This window comes from Sarcophilus harrisii, chromosome 1, assembly GCF_902635505.1.
Source record: "Sarcophilus harrisii chromosome 1, mSarHar1.11, whole genome shotgun sequence".
Taxonomy (NCBI): domain Eukaryota; kingdom Metazoa; phylum Chordata; class Mammalia; order Dasyuromorphia; family Dasyuridae; genus Sarcophilus; species Sarcophilus harrisii.
In genome coordinates this window covers 259,520,543-259,545,498 of record NC_045426.1, presented here as the reverse complement: position 1 = coordinate 259,545,498, position 24,956 = coordinate 259,520,543, and the positions used below count along the sequence as shown (strand labels likewise).

Sequence of the window (24,956 nt, the reverse complement as noted above, 5' to 3'; positions counted from 1 at the left end):
TTTATTAATTTCTCTGATTTCTATTCTCTTAATTCCTAACGTCTTCAAATAATAATATATAATAATGAATAATAATAATAATAAATAATTTATAAAATTTTCAAATAATGTTGTCACAGAAAGGACCTAAGGAGGTTTGCCTTTGAGATTAGTTATGTTGGTGTAATTCCTCTTTATCCTGCAAATGAGTTCATGCTTTATAACTGAGTAATCTAGACCATGAAGTCTAACCATAAGGCCAAACACTCAGGAGTGTCACAATTTACTCGGATTATCTGGACTGTATATAGAGAAAGGGCAATCAATTATCAGAATGTCTAGTAGGGATTCTAGTTACCTGTTCATTTAAAAAAAAAATATGGAGCTGTGATTTCCTTGTTGTAGGGAAAGACTAAGAAGAAATATTCTCTTCCCATGCCGATTTCTATCTGCTCTGAAATCCAGTCTTCCACAGGTAAGTGTTTTGTCCAAGGTCCCACAACCTGCCTATGTCAGAGGCTGGACATGAATCCAGGTCTTTCTGGGGCAAATTCTCTATCACACTATAACTGTCTCCTTGGTAGCTTCCCATTTCATCCAATCATTCACTGATGCCATTTCAATCTCACGCCAGCCATTCCTGACCTGACACCACCTGATCCAGTAGACTCCATACCACTCCTGAGACCTGAAGCTCCACATTACACTTTCCAGATTCCCTGCCCCAGGACCTGGACAAGTTAAGCAATTTATTTTTGGAGGGCCCAACCCAGTGGATTGGTGATTGGGTTTATACAAATTAGCCCACTTAGCCCATCTATTGGCTGATTCTGGACTCTAGACCATGTTTCAATTTCATATCCCATCCAGCCAGCTGGCCAGCTAGGTCACCTCACAATCTGCCTGCTACCGTCTATCTATTTTTTTCCTTATCTCACTTCTTACCTCACAGAAAGATAGACCTTTCTCTGATTGTCACTCCCCTATATATATTATTTTTCCTTTTTGGGATTTAAGTTCCTTGAGAACAGGGACTCTTTCAATAATTTTTTTAGTATCCCCCAGAGTTTAGCACAGTGCCCACATCCCACTACATCCCTTCCCTTTACCCCTACCCACATCCCTTTCAAATCTGGCTATATGTGTTGACCATTACTGGTTTGCCCTTAATACTTTTTTTTCATTCATTTGTTCAGCTGAATCAAGTTCAGTGTTTGGATACCCATTACATGCTATCTCTTTTTGAAGCACATAAAGATAAAATTGGAGTTTTGTTCTGACACTATTTAGCAAAAAGTTAGGTCCTTTTCCTTTCTGAGGGAATTCTACACTCAACTTGGTCTAAAGGTATTTTTGCACAATAGGGGAAGTCCCAGGAGCATGCAAAAGTTGGGACTTGGGCAAAGGCATCTCTGCCTAAGGCCTGGTTCTGTGTGTTCATGCATCTCTACTGCATGACTAGAAGGCCACAGCTCCCACACTCAGCTTGGCTCGGGTACTCTCAGAGGCTGCCAAAGCTCCTGATCAATGCTGCATTGCCCTGCCAACATTTCAAGCCTGACTAGCTTTCTTTCTTCCATTTATAAACAACAATGTCTGTCCATGAGTTCCATGGCATGATGGGAAAACCCATTCTTTCCTAGCAATATTTGTGCCTCAGGCCCAAAGCATTATGGGAAAGTGAGTACTTTTGGATTTCTATCTTCTAAGCTCATTGTTTGAATGTTTGTTGATTTGAAATCCATCATTCTCCAGCAAAGCAGATTAAAAAAAGGAAACGTTTGCTAGTCTCCAAATTATAGAAGGGTTGTTTGCAGAACCAGGAGTAGCCAGGAAGGAGAAACTAAGCCTTGAGGGAAAAAAGTAGGATAGGGAAGCTTCATAGCACAGGAAAAAAATGGACTTGACCCTCCCAAGAATAAATATCTCAAGTAGAAGCTGTTCCTTTTAATGAGAACAAATAGGGTGAGAGTAATCTAGAGGGATTTTAAAAACAGGCTGGCTAGACAACCTAACAATAGCCCCAAACACTTCCCAGCAGGTGGAGGAGTTCACAGGTTCTTTTCTCCTTAATCCTGCTCCTCCACTTCTAAGTAGGTGCAAAATGCTCCAAATGTTCCTGGCTCCCTCCCTTTCCCTTCCATGTTCTCTTTCTTATGTTCTTCTTAATTTTTTTTCTATTTCTCTCCCTCCTTCTACCCAAAGTAGAAGATAGTTGGGAATAGTTAATGTGAGGAAATAGGCGATGCTTAAAATTACTGCCAACTGGAAAAGAAAAGAATGATGGAGAATACAGGACTTGAGGAATTTTAATGCAAAAAAAAAATAAATGTTAATACAGTGCAACATATATCTTTCACTCCAGCCTGGCCAGGCTACCTACATGTGTACCCCACAGAAAGGACCACAGGTGAGAGAAGTGGTCTTGCTTTTAGGGGTCCCCAGTATGACCAGGCAATGAGCAGAGTCCTTCGTGAATTACATTCAATTGCTAGTCTGGTCTGGGAGAGAACCCAGAGGTCTCAGGTTCAGTGACCTTTGGCTGAGTCCATGTCTCCCTGAAGATTTACCCTGTGTTAACGTCAGGAATGCTAAATGACTGGGATGGGGTCTAGGCAATATGTGGAATAAATTACTCCTCCCTTCCTCATTTTCTTCCATCCCTACAGTTAAAACAGCTGCTGCTGTTCTTGGGGGTAGGATTGATTGGGGGAAGGGGAGTGGGGTCCTGTGTTGGGGCAGCTTATCAGGATAAAAAGTTTAGTTCCCGGGACTCCCATCACCCACATGCCCAAATAGCTCCTCCCAACTGTGACTGCTCCATCAGTGCCCTGAAAACAGAGGTGGCAAGGAAGCCCTGGGCAATGCCCTTGGGGACTCTACCATCCCAAACTCTGCTTGGGCAGGGCCTGCCCATCACTGACAAATCCAACTCAACACGAGGCCTGCTTTACAGCTGATCTTCATCAATCCAGATGGTTTTACGCTGTTCTTCTCCTATCTTCTCCTTGATGACTCGGATTAGGTCCTCCACACTGCTCCACATTTCAACCTCCACTGAGGCATAGAGACAAGGTAGGGCTTCCAGCTCTTTCTCCTTCTGGCGGCACACCCTTAAAAATTCCTCCTCTGTCTCAGGCCTGGGCAACAGCTTCCTAGGGTCAGAATAACAGACATATACTCAGTGGTGTTTGTGTAAAAAAAAAAAAAAAAAACTACCTTGTCCCCTAACTGGTCCTCGAAGGAAAGAAGACCAGGATGATAGCCATGATGATAACCTGATGCTCCAGCCATAAATTTCATCTTCTACCTTTAGACCCTTGTTCAAGCTGTTCCCCATGCCAGAAATTTACCCACTTCAGAGAATGGAATTGGAAACCCATTTCCAATGCCACCTCCTATGTGAAGCCTTTCCTAATTGTCCCAGTGGCTATTGCCTCCTTCCTCTAATTATTCTGAATCATATCTGAGATTTTTCTGGTGTAGGGAACTCGGTGAATAAACTCCCTCCCTCAATGTCCATTTATATATCTTATTTGTATATAGTAACTTACATGTTTTCTCTTTCATTTGACTGTGAACTTGAGGGAAAGGAATGATTTTCTTCTTTCTTTGTATTCTTAAGAACTTGGCACTGTGCCTGACGCATAGTAGGTTCTTAATAAATGCTTGATGAATTGACAAGATAAATGCAGGTAAACACCTGCTCAGCAATTTATAATCTACCTGGGCAGTTGAGAGGTTAAGTGAGTTTCTTAAATCAATTTGCCAGAATGTGTGTATGTGGGGATGGAGGAGAAGGAAGGGAGAAGGGAGAACAACTAGATGGCTCAATGGATAGAGTACCACCCCTGGATTTAGGAGGACCTACATTCAAATTTAGCTTCAGACACTCATTTAGCCATGAGGCCATTGGCAAACCCCTTAATCTCTGTCTCAAGTTTCCTTATTGGTAAAATGGGGACAATAATAGCACCTCCTTCCCAAAGTTGTTGTCAGAGTCAAATGACATAATAATTGTAAAACCTAATACATAGTAATGACTTTATAAATGCTAAGTATTATTACTATAAATGCATGTTTTCAATTGATTGGTATTGTTACAAAGTATTCAATATTAGGGAGTTGAACACAAGTACTGAAAAAATTCAAAGGTTCAGGAAATAGTGATATCACCATTCAATAAAACAAAGTAAACATTTATCAAATTGTCTACTATGTGCCAGACATTGTGCCTTGGGGGATACAAGGATAAAAATAAAACAATCTCTGCTCTCAAGCAGGAATTATTCTACTAGATCTTAGATTTATGATGCTGGTTCACAGATCTGAATCTGGAAGATCTAGAAGAGACCTTTGAAGTCATCTAGTACAACTTTTTCATTTTACAGATATGAAAACTGAGGTCCAGGATGGCAAAGGAACTTTGACAAGTTCATATCAGGATTAATAGAACAGATCTGAGCTTGGTCCTCTGACTCCAAATCCAATGCACTGAGCTGCCCCTATTTGGTGGAATGTAAATAGCAATCATATCTGTTTTGGCCAGAAACCTTGAGAGTCTCCCCCTCTCAGATTTATTATTTATCTGTTTGTTTGTTTGTTTTTTGACTAGGTGAAAGAGGAGATTCTTTGCCTCCATTGTTACTTAACCTTAATCACTGAATGGATATGACCTCAATTAAACTGAGATGTAGAAAAGATCTTAGGTTAGAAAGACCAAGGTCTCCCATTGCATCCAGGGTCACCTGCAGTGGTCTTGATCTATATCTGGCCACTAGACCCAGATGGCTGGGGGGGGGGGGGGGGGAAATGAGGCTGGTGATCTTGCACAGCCTTCCCTCATTTAAATCCAATTTACTTGCATGTCATGGAGTCACCTCCCTGTCATAGTCATCTTAGAGGAACAACTTCCCCAGATCGGTAGAATAAAAACTGACATTTATACAATGCTTTAAAAGAGTGCAAAGTATTTTTATGTAGATTGTTTCTTTTAAATCTTATAGCCACTCTATGGAATTGGAACTGAGGGATTTGTGAGGAGTCAAGGTACTCTAACTGCAACTGCCTATCTTGTGCCTACTTACTCCTGGTAGGCTACTCCAAAGGCAATTTTTACATTTGCTCTAGCTGGCCTAAACCCCTGTCATACTTGAAAGCTTGTTTAATTCCAGTATATCCTAGCAGGACACAAGGGAACAGGGAGAGCTATGGGCAAGGGGACTGGCTTTCAGAAACCATCTTTCTCCTAGTTAATGTCATTGGAGAAATGTGAAACCAATACCAAAACACCAATGAAGGACTAAACAGTAGCACAACAGTTAAGTAGCTTATTACTAATAGCATCTAGCACAGTGCCTGGCACTTGGTAGGTGCCTAATAAATGTTTGTGGTATTGGAAAATAAGTTTGGAGAGAAAAGATGTGCAGTGAAATGTCACTAAATATAGTGCAACAGGGCAAGATGGTATAGGGGTAGGAAACTGCCTTTGAAACTGGAAGACCTGTCAGAAATTAGCTTTGACATCTTGAGTACGACAATTTGGACTTTTGGTTTTCTTATGGCAAAAATAAGAAGCCTAAACAATTTCTAGTATAGAGATTTTTAACCTTTTTTTGTGCATGTCTTGAATCCCTCCGACATGACATCCTGAAAAAACCTATGGATTTCTGTTCAGAATGATGTTTTGAAATGTAAAAACTGAAGTGCATTGGATGATAGAAGTAACCAATTCTACTGGATAATTATAGAAAAGGCCCGATTGGTACAGATAAAAAAAATCCCATGAAATGATTGCATTAATTTTTTTTATATTTACTTGAAATTATAATTATATGTAAAATATGGTAACTGATTCCAACCCAAAGGAAATGTGATGAGAATCTGAATTATCTGACTACTTCTTGGGAATTCATTATTAACACTAATTGGGAATTAGCTACATCAAGATAGACAACAAAACAAAACAAATAAAATACCTCCCCCCCCCAAAGCAACCCCCAAAACAACCCAACTAAATAGTTTCCTGACATGGGGTTAAGAACTTGAGAAGTTGTCTTCTAACCTTAATATTTTATGTTTAGAATCTCAGAATGCCAAGCCTATTTCATAATTCAACTCAAGTTTCCATCTCTTTAAGTGTGATGATGGGCAAGTCACAATATCGGTCTTTTCATCTGTAAAATGGGGTAATAATAATGAGGATCAAATGAGATAATATTTGTGAAGTACTCTGAAAACCTTAAAGCACTATATGTGTTAGATATCATTATCATCATCATTAATGTTATTATTGTGTATTAGTAATACATTATGATATATTAATAAATAATGTTACAACTAATCATTATTTTATTAAAATTTCTGAGTGGCTAGTTCCTCTTTTGGCCCCCTAAATTATCTTGCATATATATATATATATTTATAATTTTTTTTTTTTTCTGTTCAGTGATTTCATTGGTATACAGAACTCCCTGGTGAGGAACCTCCCACTAGTGCAGATGGCCAACTCTGAAACTTAGTTTTAGAGTCTTAGAGAATTACCATTTTGTTGTTCAGTCATGTCTGGCTCTTTGTGACCCCATTTAGGGTTTTCTTAGCAAAGATACTGGAGTGGTTTGTCTTTTCCAATCCATGGAAAATGGCCACCAGGGTGAAATGGGTCATTCATATATTAAGTATGTGGGATGAGATTTGAATTCATTCCTGACTCCAGGCCTAGTGTTTTATCCACTATGCCGCCTAGCTATCCTAGAGAGTTGTCTAGATCCTTGAAAAATTAAATGATTTTTCCAAGTTGAGCTGCTAGTAGTTCAGATGTAGGCCCTGAAAGTAGAACTTTCTGATTCTGGGACTGGCTTTCTATTGACTACAACTTTCTACTTTTCCACTTTTTTATTTAATTAGACATCTGGTTTCTACTTATATGTGCATATGTTGTTTCCCCCAGTGAAGTATAAGTTCCTTGAGGGTAAAAAATTGTTTCTTTTTTTTTTTTTTTTTTTTTAATTTTCAGTGCCAGCACACAGTAGTCACTTAAATTCTAGCTGATAGACTCCTTACCTTGTGTCTACTTTTATATGCATTACATGTATATAAGTGTTTATATACATGTATATATGTGTATGTATGTGTCATTTTGCTCAATTATCAACACTTTGAAGACAGGAACTATTTAATTTTTATCTTTTTCTTCTCTAGTGCCTAGTACAATGATGCTCAGTGAATGCTTGATTGAAAGAACACTTTAAGATTTACAAAGTGCTTTACATATTTAAATCACTCGATCTTCACAATAATCCTGTGAGAGAGCTGCTGTTAGATTAATGCTCATTTTAAAGCAAAGAAATTGAGGCAAAGGGAGGTTAACCAGTTAATAACCCAGGATTTGGACACAGTGTTCCTTCCATGACACCATCTAACTGCTGAGGTGTTTTGTGTTCATATCCGGAACATATGCAGCCATGCAATGAGGAGGATCAAGAAGGGCTTTACAGAGGAAGTAAGCTCTAAGCAGGGGTTTTTAAATTGAGGAAGTTTGGTAAGCCAAGTTGGAAAGGCATCTGGATATAGGGAAGGGTATGGGTAAGGGCAGAGTCAGGAGTCAGCAGGCTGTATGCAAGGGGAAGAGCTGTGGAGGGCCAGAGAGTGATATGGCTTGGGCTAGCTTCCTTGCAAGGACTAATAAGGGTGGCCAAACTGAGAAGGGCAGTGGAAGGCTGTTTAGGGTAGCTCCTGGGAAACTAGCCACACCAACAAGGAGAACATGAAGCCTTCCAAATACTTAGGCAGGCTTCCTGAGGCAGTTCTTGGGGAAGCTTTGTAGATTAAGGGCAGGATTGCTGATTGACCCATATAAATGTAAAACTCTCTGAGACATTACCTGAATTTCTTAATATTCTTCTCTGAAACTCTGATGAAGAGAACAATGGGGTAGATCTTTGCTTTGATCAAATCTTTTGTGCAGCTTATCCCAGCCTCCAGCAGACAGTGTTTATTCTAGAAACAAAAGAATCACAGTTTCATTGGAGGATAAATGTCCATATTGCATGTGCATGTATGTGTATGCATGTGCTTATGTATAATGGTAGACTGCATGTCCAATAGAGAAGCTGGCACCAGAAAAAAAAAAGGTTAGCAACTGAGGAAACAGTGAAAACCAGAAACTAAAAATACTCTTTTGCTAGAGATGAAAAATGAAAGCATAGAACCAATTTAGACCAACCCACCCGGAGACACACTTACTACTCCTCAGATGTCTATACATTATAGAGCATAGCTACACATGTTAGACCAGGAGCCCAGGGCCTGAAATAAATTAGGTTATAAGCAAGCTCTTTATTGAAAAATGGTAGAGATCACTGGTGGCCCTTGGTGGTACTTCAGATACACGATACTGACTGCCATCAAGCATGTCCCTGGGATAACTGTATCAGGGTAGAAAGGGCTTGAGAGTTCTGCTAGGTGGTGAACATTTTGGTAGACTGGTCAATTCTTTGAATCTATTTCCAGAGTTATTCTATAAATCTCTTTTCAGCATTGGGCCCCAGTGATTCTAAAAAGGTACTTAACTTGACTTCCTGGTTAATCAGGAAGTGATTTTTCTTGCCTTAGGAATGTAAAGGCAAATTTAGAATACATTCCTTTCTAATCTGTGCCTCTTAGAATCCCTGGTTTCCTTCAAAATTAATTTCATATGCTACTTCTTAGGGGAAACCAATATTAGAAAGCTTGCTCTTTTTAAATAATTATCTGTTTATATGTCATATCCCTTGGTAAAATGTAAGCTCTTCAAGCTCAGTGTCTAGCCTAATCTCTAGAGGCCCCATATTGCCTTGAGAATCAAATTAACTTTTGTTTATTAATTGGTTGGTTGTTGTCTTTCATTCTCTAAGAAGACCAAAATAGCATCACTAAGTTAGAGTCAAGGTACAAGCTGTTGTGTGGTTGATCAGAGCAATATAAGCGTGGAAAGCTTTACCATGGGTTGGAAACAAATAGTCCATTTGGGATGCCTTCTCTAAATCCATGCATCTCACATTTCTTTTGAGTTCCTTCAATTCTGCTTTATTCACAGAGCACAGCACCTTCTCTGATGAAGGCACTCCACCTTTGCTGGTCCTGTACCAGTGTCCCCCATGTCATGCAATCAATTCTAAAGTTCTAAGAGACCTTGTAACACTTTTCCCGACTACCACATGAGCACTTGTCCTGTATGAGTTATCCATAAAAGAGTCTTTTTGGCAAGTGTATATTTGGCATTGAATTGTCATTTACAAACCTTCTCAAGCAGGTTCCAGTCTTGGTCTACATTATTCCCCTTTATGTACTCTATAGTCCGACTAAACCAACCTTCTTGGTGTTTTTTTTTTTTTTTAACATAAGTAGAATTCCAAAATTCAATATGCTATCTCCATTCCTTTGCATAGCTTTTCCTCTTCTCCCCCCCATACCTGAAATGCAAGTCTCTTCTTGGCTCCACCTTTGAAAATTCCTAGTTTTCTTCAGAGCTGAAATTATCTTGTATTTATTCTGCCCTGAAATTATCTTGTATTTATTCTACATATAATTTGGATACAACTGTATGTGTATGTGTTGTCTTTAACAGACTGTAGGGCTTGAGGGCAAGAGATGTCTCATTTTTGTGTCAGTATTTCCAGTGCCCAGCAGAGTCATTAAGCTATTGTTGTTTAGTTCTTTATGACCCCATGGATCATATATGTTAATACTTTACATATAGTAGGTATTTAATGTCCTTTGAAATGCACAGGTAGGTAGGGCAAAAGTGGATAGAGCACTGGGCCTGGTGTCAGGAAGAATCATATTCATGAGTTTAAATCTCACTTTAGACACTTACTAGCTGTGTGATCCTAGGTAAGTCACTTAACCATGTTTGCCTCAGTTTCCATATCTGTAAAATGAGCTAAAGAAAGAAATGGCAAAGCTGTTTAGTATCTTTACCAAGAAAACCCCAAATGGGGTCACAGAGAGTTGGACATGACTGAAAAATGATAACAAATGTCTTTTGAGTTGAATAGAAGTCACTTGAAAGCTTTTGGTCCCAAATCCTTCCTTGGTTATGCTACTTACTACTTCTGTGACTTAGGGCAGGTCGCTTAATATTTCTGGGACCCAATTTCCTTATCTGTAAAATGAAGACATTGGTCTAAACCAATGGTGCTAAACTATATAGAAAATAGTAACAGCAGGTCATTAATCTGTACATAAGGATCCCTGTGGGCTGCATATTGACTTACTTTTAAAATGCAGTGTTATCAGTGTTTTACTGTACAGCCATCCCTTCCACAACACAGCTTTCCCCATCAATTTCAATATATCTCTAGTCAGAATAAGAAATTGAATGAGAATTTTTTGGGGAATTTTGTGGAAGCTGCTGATAATACATGAAGGCCAGCAGAAGACACCAAAACTACGACTAAATACTTAACCCAAATTATAGAATGAGGTACTGTAAATGCCCCATAAAAGAAAAAGAAAAAATTCAGACTTCTCTAGTATGAAGAAAGGACCAAAAAAATTTATGAGAACTTTCCAGATCACAGGGGGAGTTGTGTCCCTACCTCCTATGATGTGGAAGTGATAACTACATTGTTATTTATTTTGTTAAATATTTCCCAATTACATTTTAATCTGGTTCAGGTAGCATTCAACAGCATTGTAGCTGAATGAGCCTGCTGGCTGTGTATTTGACAACTTTGGTCTAGATGGCTTCTGACATCCCTTTTAGTTCCAAACCTATGATTCAATTATCTTTCCTTGTCATTGTTATCACTCATGTCCCTGATCCTTTGTCATCAGAGTTCACTGATGAGGGGAATAACTCTAAATAATAACATATGGTATGTAAGCTTACTGATTTGTTTAGTTGTTTTTCAGGCATGTCTGACTTTTTCATGACCCTATTTGGGGTTTTCTTAGCAAGAGAACTGGATTAGTTTGACATTTCCTTCTCCAGCTCATTTTATAGATGAGGAAATTGAGGCAAACAGGGTTAAATGACTAGCCCAGGATTACAAGCTATTAAATATGTGAGACAGCATTTGAATTCAGGTTTTCCTGACTCCAGTTCCAGTGTTCTATCCACTGCGCTGCCTAGCAGTCTAAGTTTACTGATAGTTGTGCTCAAGTCTTTTTGTCTTATGTGTCAATATGGGATGGAGACAGGAGAAGGACATTAAATGTAAAATTCCTTACCGTTTACCTATATGTAATTGTTTCATTTCACTGAGATGGCTAAAAGCAGTCTGAAAGCTTATGCGTCCCACAGCCTAGTGTAATGCCCTTGGCTTCAATTTAAGCATTTTTCTTGTCTAGAATATGAAATAACCTCCGTGCTTAGGACTGATAGACTCCACAATGCACGGACACTTGAGAACCAGAAAACAGGACAACCAAAGTGTTTGCTTAAATTGTATACATATACTTTTTCTCATCCCCTGCCAAAGACCATTCTAATCTCCCACTTTCCACTTGTTCAGCAAATGTCGTACCTGACACCAACTCTCTCACTTTGTCTGTCTCTCACTGACACATTCTTTCTCTATCTCTGGCCCTGTTATCACAACCAGACACACACATACCTAACAATGCAAACTAGGACACAAACACTGAAAACCATTAAAAATAGAAGATGGTTCTGCTAAATAAACACGCTGGAGTCCAGTACACAAGGGCAATGAAGAAGCTGGAGAATGGGAAGAGAAAAGGGTTAGCACAAGAATCAAGTTAATTTGGAGGTAAAGGAGGAGAGGAAAAAGAAGGGGAAAAAGATGATCAGAACTTGGGAGCATGAGAAGGAAAGAAATCAGAACAAATCTTACAACTCTGGTCTTTACCAAGATGGGTTATTAGACTTGCAGGAAAGAAAGATGCACATACATACCCTTTGATCCAGCAGTGTTACTACTGGGATTATATCCCAAAGAGATTATAAAGAAGGGAAAGGGACCTGTATGTGCACGAATGTTTGTGGCAGCCCTTTATGTAGTGGCTAGAAACTGGAAACTGAATGGATGTCCATCAGTTGGAGAATGGCTGAATAAATTGTGGTATATGAAAATTATGGAATATTACTGTTCTGTAAGAAATGACCAACAGGATGATTTCAGAAAGGCCTGGAGAGACTTACACGAACTGATGCTGAGTGAAATGAGCAGGACCAGGAGATCATTATATACTTCAACAACAATACTAGATGATGACCAGTTCTGATGGATCAGGCCATCCTCAGCAACGAGATCAACCAAATCATTTCTAATGGAGCAGTAATGAACTGAACTAGCTATACCCAGAAAAAGAACTCTGGGAGATGACTAAAAACCATTACATTGAATTCCCAATCCCTATATTTATGCACACCTGCATCTTTGATTTCCTTCACAAGCTAATTGTACAATAATTCAGAGTCTGATTCTTTTTGTACAGCAAAATAATGTTTTGGTCATGTATACTTATTGTGTATCTAAGTTATATTTTAATATATTTAACATCTACTGGTCATCCTGCCATTTAGGGGAGGGGGGGGTAAGAGGTGAAAAATTGGAACAAGAGGTTTGGCAATTGTTAATGCTGTAAAGTTACCCATGTATATATCCTGTAAATTAAAGGCTATTAAATAAAAAAAAAATAAAAAAAATAAAAAAAAAGAAAGATGCACATACATAGACAGATCAAAGAATGGGAGGAGAAAAGGGTTAGCACAAGAATCAAGTTAATAAAGAGGTAAAGGAGGAGAGGGAACATGAAAAAGAAGGGGAAAAAGAGGATCAGAACTTGGGAGTATGAGAAGGAAAGAAATAAGAACAAATCTTACAACTCTGGTCTTTACCAAGATGGCAGCAAGTGGATTATTAGACTTGCAGGAAAGAAAGATGCACATACATAGACAGATCAAAGATGGCTAATTCCAACCCTAGGTCACCTTGGCAGCCACAGCTTCAATATTGGCAGGAACAATGCATTCAAAGGTATTTGGATTCTTTTCTCGGGAGAAGATGATGGTTTCTGTTCTTTCTTTCCTCAGGAACTCCTCCTTTGTTACAATATCTAGAGAGGGAAGACAAGGTTTTAATTAGTGAGACATAATGGGTAGGGCAATAAAGTTGGAGTCGGGAAAAACCTGTGTTTAAAATCACCTTAGACACTAACTAGTTCTGTGACCTTGCAAAAATTATTTAACCTCTCTCAGTCTCAGTTTCCCCATCTGTAAAATGGGGATACCAACACCTGTAGTATTAATTACATAAGGTTGTTATAAAACTCAAATGAATTGATATTCATTGAATGATTTTCAAATATCATTACTGTTATATAACATCTAAGACTCTGCCTGTCTTTTAAAGGGTCAGATTATGTTCTACTCCTGCGGTCAAAATATTCCCCATTGCCTAGTCCACAATGGCTTTTCCTTCCATTAGACTTCTGTGCCATTTACTTATCGCCTACTTCACTCAGTGGACAATTCTCATGTATATATAACCTTACACACTATTCTTCAGCTCCATGGCAACATGGCGATGACCTTGGATTCTTGAAGGCTATGCCAGTGGAGGGTAAGTTCTACTGAATCTTATTAAGTTGGAAAAGCTGTAAATATAAGCCTGAGATAGAGCATTTATCATGAGTGTCCACACACAGACACACATATAGATATCCCTCTCCTGACTAGCCAGGACCAGCCTTGTTAAGTATGAAAGGACTCATGAGAGGGTCAGTCACTATATGAAGAATTTTTTATGAAGGTAACACATAAAATGAGGAAGAGATAGGGTCTGTACTCAGCAATAAGATCATGGATCATTCTAAGCATCAACATGCTATTGGTTGTCATATATGTGAAAATTATTGATATAAGATGTATACACATATTTTCACAAGAGGAAGCATGTCATAATGGATGGGGAACTGGCATAGAGTCATCCTGATCTGACTTAAGAAGGAACCTGTGCTTCCTTCTTAAGTACATACTGGTTATATGACCCTGGGCAGACAACTTAACTTATCAGTGCTGACAGGCAACTAATCAAAATCCTATATTGGTTTACTCCACATATTGGACCAAAACTCTAATTTCTTCAGGAGAGGGAACTCTTAGAGAGGAAACTCCAGCTACTATTGCATATGGTACCTGCTCTGCAACTTATAATCTTAGAGAACTCCCATAGGCAATGAGAACTTAAATGACCTGTCCAAAGTTACACAATCTGTATTTATAAAAGGTTCTAACCTTTTTTTCCTGCATCTATTTTCCTAACTCCAAGGCCAACTCTCCACTATGCAACACTAATGCTCCCTCATCTTTCTCTCCCCTCCATTCTCTCTTCTTCCATTTTCCCTCTTTATCTTTTTCTTTATCTGTCTATCCCTCTCCTCTCCCTCTCTCTGTTTCTGTCTCTCTCATCTTTTTCTTTCTTCTCCTCCCCTTGACCTCTGACACCACCCGGTTCAACTCCTTCATTTGAAAATAGTAATAAATATCAGGTAATAAACCTCAAAGATAAGATTTTAACCCAGATTCTCTCTCTTCAGAGCCACTGTTCTTTCCACAGCTAAACACCCTTATCTGGGTCGTTGTTTCTGTTTTCTAATTCCCTGTCACTCCTACAAAGCCAAACAATGGCTCCCTGAACATAGTTAATGGCAGTTCTGTCAGGGGATGAATGTCCACTCTGCCTGTGATAATGCAGAAGGGATGCTGACAGTGAGGGGGTGGCTTGAAGTAGGCATCTCAATTTTTTGTTTATTGACTGACAGCAACAATGAGTTTTCCTTAACAGAGTGGTTCTAGATCCATGCAGTAGAGTGCATTAGATTTGCTTTCTGTTTTTATGGAATATTAGACCTATTGTGGGAGTCTTTTTTTCTACACAAACCCATTGCTCCTCCCCCCTCTCACTTTTTAGCACAGTTATCTCTTTTGCTCAGAAGATTCTGCTTTGATCAACCCAAATAAGCCAGCAACCAATAAGCATTTAAGTGCCTACTATATGTAGTACTGTGCTAAATACAAAGAAAGGCCAAACACAAGTGCTCAATGATAGAAAAATGGTAGAAAAGACTAAATTAAGAATCTGGGCTCTCAGAATTTAGTTCCTGTTATCAAATGCTACTAATTGGCTGTCATTTCATTTCTAAAAAATGAAGAAGTTGGCTGAGCTAACTTCCAAGATTCTTTCAAGTTCTAAAATCCTATGATTCCAAGTCCTACTTGAACCAAATCCCACATCAAGGCCCTGGGTGGTCCTCACCAAGGAGAGAGTAGCCAATGGCGAATCACGTCCCACTGTGGAAAGGTCCAAAGCTGATAGCCCAACAAGGGGCTGTAGACCCAGCTGGTAGAGAAGAGGTTATGAAGAAGTCAGTGAGCAAGTTTTCCGGGCCACTGCTAGTCACTAAAGCAAAACGACTTAATGTGGAAAGATAAGACTATGGTAAAGATCCTGAAAGACCTTGAAGAGCCAACATCTGGCCCCAGCAAGGAGCCCTCAGGCACAAACAGGCCTGGATGAATAACTGAGGGGAACACGAAGCTGGTTAAGGTGGAATGGAATGTGCAGTGGAGTTCAGCTTGGTGAAATGGGATTTAAAAATAAGGCTTTATGAGAACCACATGTCGGTCAAGACATCAGCTGGAAAATACTTCTGTCCTGAAACATGAAATGAAACCTCTTTTCTGTTCACACGCGTCCTTGTGGTATGTATGTGAGTCACAGGTGGCAGGGCTGTGGCCAGGCTTGGGGGTGGGGAGAGGGGAACAAGCTGAGAAATTCATGGGGAGTCAAGGTGCAGAGGAAGCAGTTTGGGGCAGTCATCTCCCTAACCAGAAAGGAAGCTCATGTGACTCGCAGCTATTATAGTTATGCTGAGAGACACGACTCCTCCAAGTAGATCCATAAGCACTGACCGATTAACCATCAGGTAGGAGTTTGCTCACTTGTTCTGCTGTCTGGGACACCTTGGTCCATTTCATAGAGTCACTCCATTCATTAAATCATTTATTCCATGCTTGCCATAATATATCGTGTACCATGATAAGTACTTAAGAAGAACAGAATGATACATAATTTATTCCTGTGTATATAAAAGTAGCAAGAATTCCTAAAATCTCTCCTAGCTCTCCACAAAGAGGTAAACACAGAATAAGGCATTTGGAGCATTCTCACACTCCCCCCCCTGACTACTTTGTCAGCATGCCATAGTAAGAATACTGGGCAAGGAACAGGACATGGTAAGGAGAGTACTGGGCAAGGAATTAATAGCAATAGAAGGAGGGTTGGATTTTGAGTCATAGGTCTTGGATTCAAATTCTCCATTTGTTATTATATATAATATATATAATAATATAATATATTATAATATATATGTATGACCTCATATAAGTATCTTAATTTCTTTGAACTTCAGTTTTCTCAACTGTAAAATGGAGAATTGGCCTCCTAGCTCCTTTTCTATTACCTGAATTTGAGATTTGGTTTTGACTTTGAGCTAGTCACAAAATCCCTGCCTCGGTTTCTGACCTGTAGAATGAGTGTGTTATCTATCGACATACCTAGATCACATGATTGTTATGAAGAGTAAATGTGATAAGGTACATGAGAAGACTTTGAAGCTATATAAATGGGAGGCACCTTTATTATTTAGCCAGCTTTGAAAGTAGCTCATTCATTCCTTGAGGGTAAGTCAAGTGAGTAGTAAACAGTGCTTTTTGATTCATTTTCTGTACTAATTTACTTCCACAGGAAAGGGAAGCTGGCAGATGTGTGTGTGTGTGTGTGTGTGTGTGTGTGTGTGTGTGTTCATGCATATGTATATGTCTCTAAAAGGCTGTGAGCCAGCACAGGACTGCTATAGATCCAAGGGTTTCTTCTATAGTCCATGTTCTGGGGCTAAGCTCCCCACCTCACTCACCTGGCTTGCACATGTTGAATTCCATGGCTCCTCCAGAATTCAGCAGCTTTTGCACCAAAGTCTTGGCTAGCATGGTGGGGGTGAAGAGGACGGGCCGTCGGCGCTCTGAGTAGAAGGAACGCACCAAGCTGTATGGGATCAGGTTGAGGCTCTTGTTGAGGTCACTTTCTGTGTCCACATCTGCAAGAGAGGAAAGGACTCTCAGGTTAGTCTTTTGCCTATAAGTGGTGGGAAGAGTTGGAGAAAATCCATGTTCTTGGTTCCCAGCATTGCTGTGGCGTGGAGCTCTCTCTGCACCATTTCTCTCAGCATTTTTCTAGATCCAGTTTTCAGTTATGTGATTGACAGAAGTCCTCCTCCTTGTTCCTGGAGTTAATGTCTTTGTCGTACTGGATATACACAATGGACACTGAGCTTTCTTCTGGAGCTTAGCTGACATTATTTTTGGCTAGATCCCACTCATCCCTCCAATCTTGGTCCCACCCCTTCAGATTTGGGATCAGGAGACATTCCCAACCAGATACTTGGCAATGGTGCTGGAAGCTCGATCCCTTCTTTCCTTCTTGCCTGACCCTGTGAGCTACTCCTGCACTGTACAAATAAATCCCTTTCACCAGCCCAAGGAATGGCAACAGGTGCTCAGTGGGAGGAAAAAAGAATCAATAAATAAGCACTTCACAGCAAACAGCTTCAATTAACATCAGCATTCAGGCTCTTCTGATTGCCACAAACTTTTAGTTAGTGTGATGGGGAGAAGCCACAGCCTGATGCAAGTAATGGAGATGGGGTCTTGTCCCTCAAGACAAGAACATATTCATGTTCTTCTCAGCTTTACTGAAACAGGAAAGATAATGGATAATCTGGTTCAGGAGGCCATCCAAAAGGAATGGAACTTTGGGGAGATAGGTGGACTTTGACAAAAAGTCTAGTTCTCCACTATGCCCCTTATCTTGCTTTCTGAACCATTATTGTATTTCTTGCTTGTATTCCTGCTCTAGCAAATGGATTTTCTTGTTCTTCTCATCTCCAAGAAGCTAGACACAGCTAGATGGTGCAGTGAGTATAATCCTTGGCTTGGAGTCAGGAAGATCTGAATTCAAATCTATCCTCAGATACTAATGAGCTTCATCACCTTGGGCAAGTAATTTAATCTCTGCCTCAGTTTCCTCAACAGTAAATTAGGGATTACTATATTATTTACCTTGTAGGGTTGTTGTGAGGCTAAAACATAATATTTCTAGAGTGCTTTGCACACAGTAGTTGCTCAATAAATGTCAATAACAACTTGGATTTTTGATTTGTGCTTGTATAGCTTCTTTCCACACTGTCTTTTCTTTGACCAATTATTCTGGATTTTATTACTGCCATTTAAAAAGTTTTGAATTTAACATGCATCAAGTAAAATGACCACTCTCACATATACAGAACAGAAAAAGAGGGATGTACATGAAACCATGAATCTCTATTATATGCACTTGCTTTTCTTATTAAGCATATAATCAATTAGACATGTTAGTTTTCTTTTCTTTTTTTTTTTTTTTTGACATGTTAGTTTTAAAAATTGTCCTGCTGGTTGGTGATTTCTTCTAGTTTTCTTTCTATTCTCTTCTGTGCATTTTTAAAAACATAGTTTCAAAGACTTTTTTTTTTTTTTTTTTTGTGGCAGAAAAGCCACACATAGCTCCTCCTCTCTAATAACCCCTATCTACATCTTTCACTTGAGAAAAAGGAAAAAAATGAAACCTTTGTAACAAATATATGTAGTCAAGTAAAACAAATTTCATAATGGCTATGACCAAAAACTCATGTCTCAGCTAAGTATTTTTCCTAATGACCGGTAGTTATACCTTGAGTATATGACACTTTCTTTCATCCTCAGGCAAATGTGTCCACTTACCATTTCTTTTTCTCTATTCTGTCAGTCTCAAAGCTCACCTTCCTTGATAGTATCATTCCACTTAGATGTGGTGAGCATTCTGTCTCCATTAAGTTCTCTGTTATAGACCACAGGGGTCCTCAAACTTTTTAAATAGGGGCCAGTTCACTGTCTCTCAGACTGTTGGAGGGCGGACTATAGTAAAAACAAAAACTTTGTTTTGTGGGCCTTTAAATAAAGAAACTTCATAGCTCTGGGTGAGGGGGATAATTGTACTCAGCTGCCGCATCTGGCCCACGGGTGTAGTTTGAGGACCCCTGGATTGGGGATTTAGATTCTTTAGAGTGGCTTTCCATAGGCAACTGAGCTATAGATTTCTGGTTTTTCTATGGACACCCAGAAGAGTATGTACAAAAGCACTTCTTTTTACCTTCATGCTTCTCTGATAAGGGCTTCAAAACATCAAGTGAGGCTCGGGCCAAGTTCCCTGGGTGACCACTAGAGATGATACGAACCCGTTCATTGCTGTTCATTCTCTTATATTTGTTCTCAGATCGACTAACAAACTGGGGAAAAAAAAACAGAAAAGAAGTGGATTGGTTCCCTCTATGAGGGGTGAAATGAAACATCCTGACTTTGGTTTCTAACTAGATTTGAATGGATTTATTCTCTTCTTTGGGGTATGGGGGTAAAAGTGAGAAAGACTGTGAATGAGTGACTTTCAAAGATGATCAGATTCTCAAGCTTGTCCAAGTGCAATTAGCTGGTCCTCCTTGACCTTTCCATCATTTCATGAACAGAGACTTTCATTTTTTGTCTCTGTTTTCCTGGTGCCTAGCACAGTACTTATCACATAGTAGGTGCTTCATACAAGCTTATTGATTGACAGGTTGATTTTCTAGAACAAACAACTCCTAAATTAACAATCTAGACCAAGTAATAATAACAAATGATCTCATTTTCCAACTGTGCTCATCACAGTGTGATATGGTTGAAGGTCCCATTTTCTTATTACTCTTCTTACAGTGTAATACAGTGGGAGGGACACTAATCTATATTCAAAGGAATTGGATTTAAATCCTCCATCTGACACTCACCTGTGTGACCTTGAAAAAGTCTAACCTCTGTGAGCCTCAGTTCCTCATTAGAGGTACATGTAATAGAAATGATAATAACACCTACTTCACAGGACTATTGTGCAGCTTGGATGAGATAATGTACATAAATCATCTTGCAAACCTTAAAGTTCTCTACAAATGTGAGGTATTATTAATATTAATTTATTAGTCAATTTAAAAAAATCTAGTCTAGAAATATTCAAGATCCTTTTTAGCTCAAATCTATGCTTATGTGATCTTATGATCTCATGGGTTTGTTGTGGGGTAACAGATAACAGATGTCAAAGGGCTTTGGAAGGTTAAAAATGTTATCATTTTAATAAAAAGCATTGTAGGGAAAGCAAAGGGAAATGCCAAAGCTCTGATGCAGACCCGGGTGGGAGGAGTACTCTGAACAGCCTTACCTGGATGAGCTGACCAAAAAGGATGCTTGCTCTTGAGAGACGCGGGCTTACTCGGGGGTCATTCATTGCAAGAGGCTCCTCAGGCTGCAGTGTGTTCTGAAACCATTTTGTCAATCAATTAATCAAACTCTCCTGAGGATGGTATGATAGATGAGACACTATATATCATTTTAGCAACATTTCTAGCCTTAAGACGTTTAGGCCTAGGGGAGAAGAAGCTCAATTCTTACAGACTCAGATGGTTTCAAAGCAGAGAACAATGGGAGGAATGAAAGGTATACAGATCTCAGGGGAAGGTGACCTGGGCCTGTTAATGGAGATTTCAGAGATCAAGAAAAAATGGAATGAAGGCCAAACATCATTGGCCAGCAGGCCTGGCTCAATCATTACACCTTCTTTTCAATGGCAAAGCCTAGGAGGGAAGTCCATGAAAAAGAGCATCTTTAGGGAAGAGTGTCCTGCCGATATTTTGCCTGTAGCCAGGACAGAGCAGAAACGAGGTGTGAAGGGAAGAAAAAGGGACCTGAGATATAGGGATAAATCTGTCACTTTAGGTTACCTAAGATAACAAAGGAACTTTAAGGCTGACAACCAAACCTTCCCTTGCTGAGAAACTGAGGAGGGCTTGGAAGGGATTTGGAGAGATTACCCATCCTCTGTCTTAGATTTTGGCATGGTATAAAGCTCTGGAAGGCAGGAGGAAGAATGCTTTATACTGTGGTTCCCAAACTTTTGTTCTCAATACTTCATACTATTAAAAATTATTAAGGATCTGTCCAAAGAGTTTTTGTTTATGTGGGCTATATTTATAGATGTTTACCATATTAAAAATAAAAACTAAATTTTAATTTGTAAATCCTCTGAAAGAGTTTCAGAAATCCCCAAGTTTCTCTAGAGAGATCACACTTTGAGGAACACTGCTCTGCTATATAGATAGGACATTAGACTTGGAGTAAGGAAAACCTAGGTTCAAATTCTACTTTATCTAGTCATTGAAATTTTTGGGAGTCTCAGTTTCCTCATAGGTAACTTGGAGACAATAATAGTTGCAGTGTCCCACTTTGGTTAGAGAGCTGACCCCAGAATCAGAAATCATGAGCAAATCACTTCAACTCTGCTCTATGGCAAAGATGTCAAATGCACTTCTCAAGTGTGTATAAACCAGATTAAAATGTAATCAGGAGGAACTGTACATGTTTAACATGTATTGAATTACTTGCTATTGGGGTAAGGTAATGAGAAGAGTCTGGAACAAGGGGCTTTGCAGGGGTGGATGCTGAGAGCTATCTTTGCATGTGTTTTGAAAATAAAAAGCTATTATTTAAAAAAAGAAGTAAAAATACAAAAATGTAATCAAGAAATATTTAATGAAGTAAATAAAAACATGATAAAACCAAAGATAATATTGCATTTTAAAACTGTCAATTTGCAGCCCTCAAGGCCTGTTTAATGACCCCTATTTTTTTTTCTTTTGAGTTTAATATCACTGCTCTAGGCAGCTCTAAAACTAAGTTGAAATAGAAGTTGCTGACCTGCCTTGGTAGAAGGAATTTCTTTATTAGGGAGTTTTTTTTATATTGCAGATCTAGTTCCCATTCTTATCTATTACTTATTTTATGAAATTACTATGAAATAAGATCACAAAAAATAAGGCTCTTTGCAAATTTTAAAGTACTGTATAAATACTCTGTATTATTTTTGTTGAGATTTTTTTTTTTTTTGGTAAAGTGAGCACTTCACACACCTTAAAGTGCTGTTATAATGCAAGTTATTATTACAGAGGCCTAACAGCCCTTGAGGAAGGAGAAGAACAAGAGAGATACTGACAGAAGATAAATTGCAGAGATGTGTAGCCTGAAGGCAGTGCCAGTTAATAGGGTCTTCTCTGCCTCTTGGGAGGATAACTTGGCTTTTCCTAAGAAGAAGGAGGAAGGTGAAGACAGAGCTCCTTTGCTTTCTCTGGGTTTTGTGGATTGGCAGGACCAATGTGGGCACAGACCTACCCGTAGTGCCCGTAGCGTATGGTGAGTGTTCTCTGTTTCATCTCGATTCCCTCTATGCATCAGCCGCTGAAGCTTCACCAAAAGTAGCTGCTGGGCTCTGGGAGAAGGAAGGCTATGGTTACCTCCATGATCCAAGAGAAAAGATGTTTGGCTTTTAAAGCTCTTTATTCTGGTCTCTTCTCACCTTTCCAGTCTTATACTTTGTCATCTGGTAACATTGACCTTGTTTCTGGTCCTCACACATTACATCCAATCTCCTGACTCCCTTTTCATGTGACTGTTTTGCCCTGTCCTTTCTCTTCACTTCTGCTTCTGCCTTCCTAAACTTTTTAGTTTCCTTTTGTGCATCATCTTCCCTCTTCAGATTGTAAGCTTCCTGGGAACAAGGATTTTCCTTTTCTCATTTGTACTCCCAGAAAAGCACAGTAAATGCTTAATAAATATTTATCTATCTATCCATCTATTTTTGTATACATGTATCTATCTATCTATGCATCCAACTACCTACTTCAGCTTAAATCCCACCTCTTGCAGGAGACTTTCTCCAGTATTCTCTGCTCCCAGTGCCTTTCCATTTACAATGTATATATCTTGTTTGTACATAACTGTGTACATATATAACTTGCAGATGAAACCTCCCATGTGTTGTCTCCCCCATTAGAATATTGTCTCTCCCATTAGAAGGTGAGCTCTTTGAGGGTTGGGTCCAGATTTTTTATAATCTCCAGTGATTATCATAATTTTTGACATATACTTATGCTTAATAAATACTTGTTCACTGAGGTGATTTACTGATTCCATAGGATCAATAGATGTAGAATTAGAAGGAAAATCTCGAGATCAACAAATCTAATCTCCTTAATTTGATAATTGGGGAAAACTGAGGCTCTGTGAAATTAGATAACTTGCCTAGAATTACAAAGTAAGTAGTGTTCTAGGAAGGATTAAAATTCAGGTTTTTCTGACCTTAAGTCCAACATTCTGTCCATTAGATCAAAGTTTCTTAAATTGTGGGTCACAACCTCTTATGGGATCACATAACTGTTGTGAAAAATTTGGCCACAGTAAAAGCTATCAAATATTCCAGCAAGATTTACTTCTGTATGCAAAAATAAGCACGTCCATCTCATTAGTATGTAAATTTGCTTTAATATTTAATAAATGGTAGAATTATATGTATACCAAAGAATTGTTTTAAAATAAACTTCTTTATGATTTATCATTTGTTTTACATATTCTTTTCTATACCTATATACCCTGGTTTGTATAAAAATTTCTTGGGCAAAAAGGAGTCGCAAGTGGAAAAAAGTTTAAGCTCTGCACTAACCATGCTTCCTCTCTCAGTGTCTTCATATGTAAAATGGGAAGATGGGTTTAGGCCCCCTTGAAGCCCCTTGTAGCTTTTGATCTGTGATCCTATGAACTTATTTACCCTGTTTCTTCCTTTACACTTTCATTTGCACCTTGCACATTCCTATGATTTCTTAGTCCCTTTTCTCCAGCCCTCTGTTTATTTGCTCGTTGTCAAAAGTATCACTGTACACTTAGACCAGGACAAGTCAGGAGTGGGATAAATCCAGTGGGATACTTAAGCAAGCACAAACTGGCTACTGAGAACCAACTTTTGGATTTTCAGTGTGAGCATTTTATACTGCAGAAATCGGCAAAGGCTACAAGTCAGGACTTGGTTTATTATTTTGCATTGTCGATTTTAAAAAGTAATGGAGAAAATGGTAATGAGGCAGATTAAACATAAACATATATCAGATATGCCCTTCTCCCCCAATTCTACCTGGTTGTTAAACATTTACCAGGACCTGCTGGATAGATCCCTTTATATTTCTAGACTCACCTGCTGTAGCTGGGGATAGTTCCCATTTCCAGGTCTCTGTTGTTGAATGGATCAACCCGAGCACATAGCCATTCATATTTATCCTGGTACATTGTATCACGAACATGTACCACTTCATCACACTTCAACGACATGGAACAGGAGTCAAGTTGACTGGAGATGTTCAGGTTTAGCCGGATGTAGAATGAGTCCCCTGATGTGATCAGGCCATCTTCCATGTCCTTTAGCAGCTTCCGGTAACCTGAGGGAGAAGAAGAATTGGAAAAAAAAGTCATCTCTGCTCTGTTACTAGAATCTGTCTGTGTATGCGGCCTGAGACACTGAACTCCTGTTCTTCTTTGCATAGGGAGGGATTCAGAAGATCATAACAAGGTACTATTTCGAATGGAACCAATCATGATAACCATGACTCCTGATGGCTTAAGGGCAGTGGAACGGATCCCAGTGGAGACAGTCCAGGACCCTGATCCCAAGAGCCTTGGGAATAGTGATGCTTTTAGCCCAGTGCTCTCAACTACCATTCTTGGTGGAGATGCTTCTTGGCAACTCCTCCTGAAGGTGCTACAATCATTGCATCCTCCCAAAAGAAAAAAGAAGTCCTTGACATTGTCAAATGGCTCAACATCAGAAACTGTTATTATTTTATCAGTGGAAATGACATTAAAGAAGAGGACTGGCCATCTGTTTTGCTGTTGAGCCCTAAGGACCATGAGACCTTTGTATCTGACAAGTGGCTGAAACATTCCATGTGTTGTCTCCCCCACTGGAATATGAATTGTTTCAACAAGGGTTTCTGTT

The 24,956-nt window shown here is 39.1% G+C and overlaps 1 protein-coding gene across 1 annotated transcript in view; it reads right to left on the bottom strand.

Annotated features, from left to right (window-relative positions):
* Positions 1-1,226: 1,226 nt before the first annotated feature.
* The window catches only part of CARD11 (caspase recruitment domain family member 11), a 141,323-nt gene continuing 117,593 nt past the window's right edge, over positions 1,227-24,956 (bottom strand). Inside the window, exons 18-25 of the mRNA XM_012542824.3 lie at positions 24,159-24,399; positions 22,307-22,403; positions 20,304-20,399; positions 19,212-19,347; positions 16,906-17,085; positions 12,920-13,044; positions 7,862-7,977; positions 1,227-3,134 (exon numbers count right to left, since the gene is read on the bottom strand). Coding sequence (XP_012398278.1) covers positions 2,930-3,134; positions 7,862-7,977; positions 12,920-13,044; positions 16,906-17,085; positions 19,212-19,347; positions 20,304-20,399; positions 22,307-22,403; positions 24,159-24,399 — 1,196 coding nt within the window. The 3' untranslated portion in view covers positions 1,227-2,929. The remainder of the gene's footprint in view (positions 3,135-7,861; positions 7,978-12,919; positions 13,045-16,905; positions 17,086-19,211; positions 19,348-20,303; positions 20,400-22,306; positions 22,404-24,158; positions 24,400-24,956) is intronic.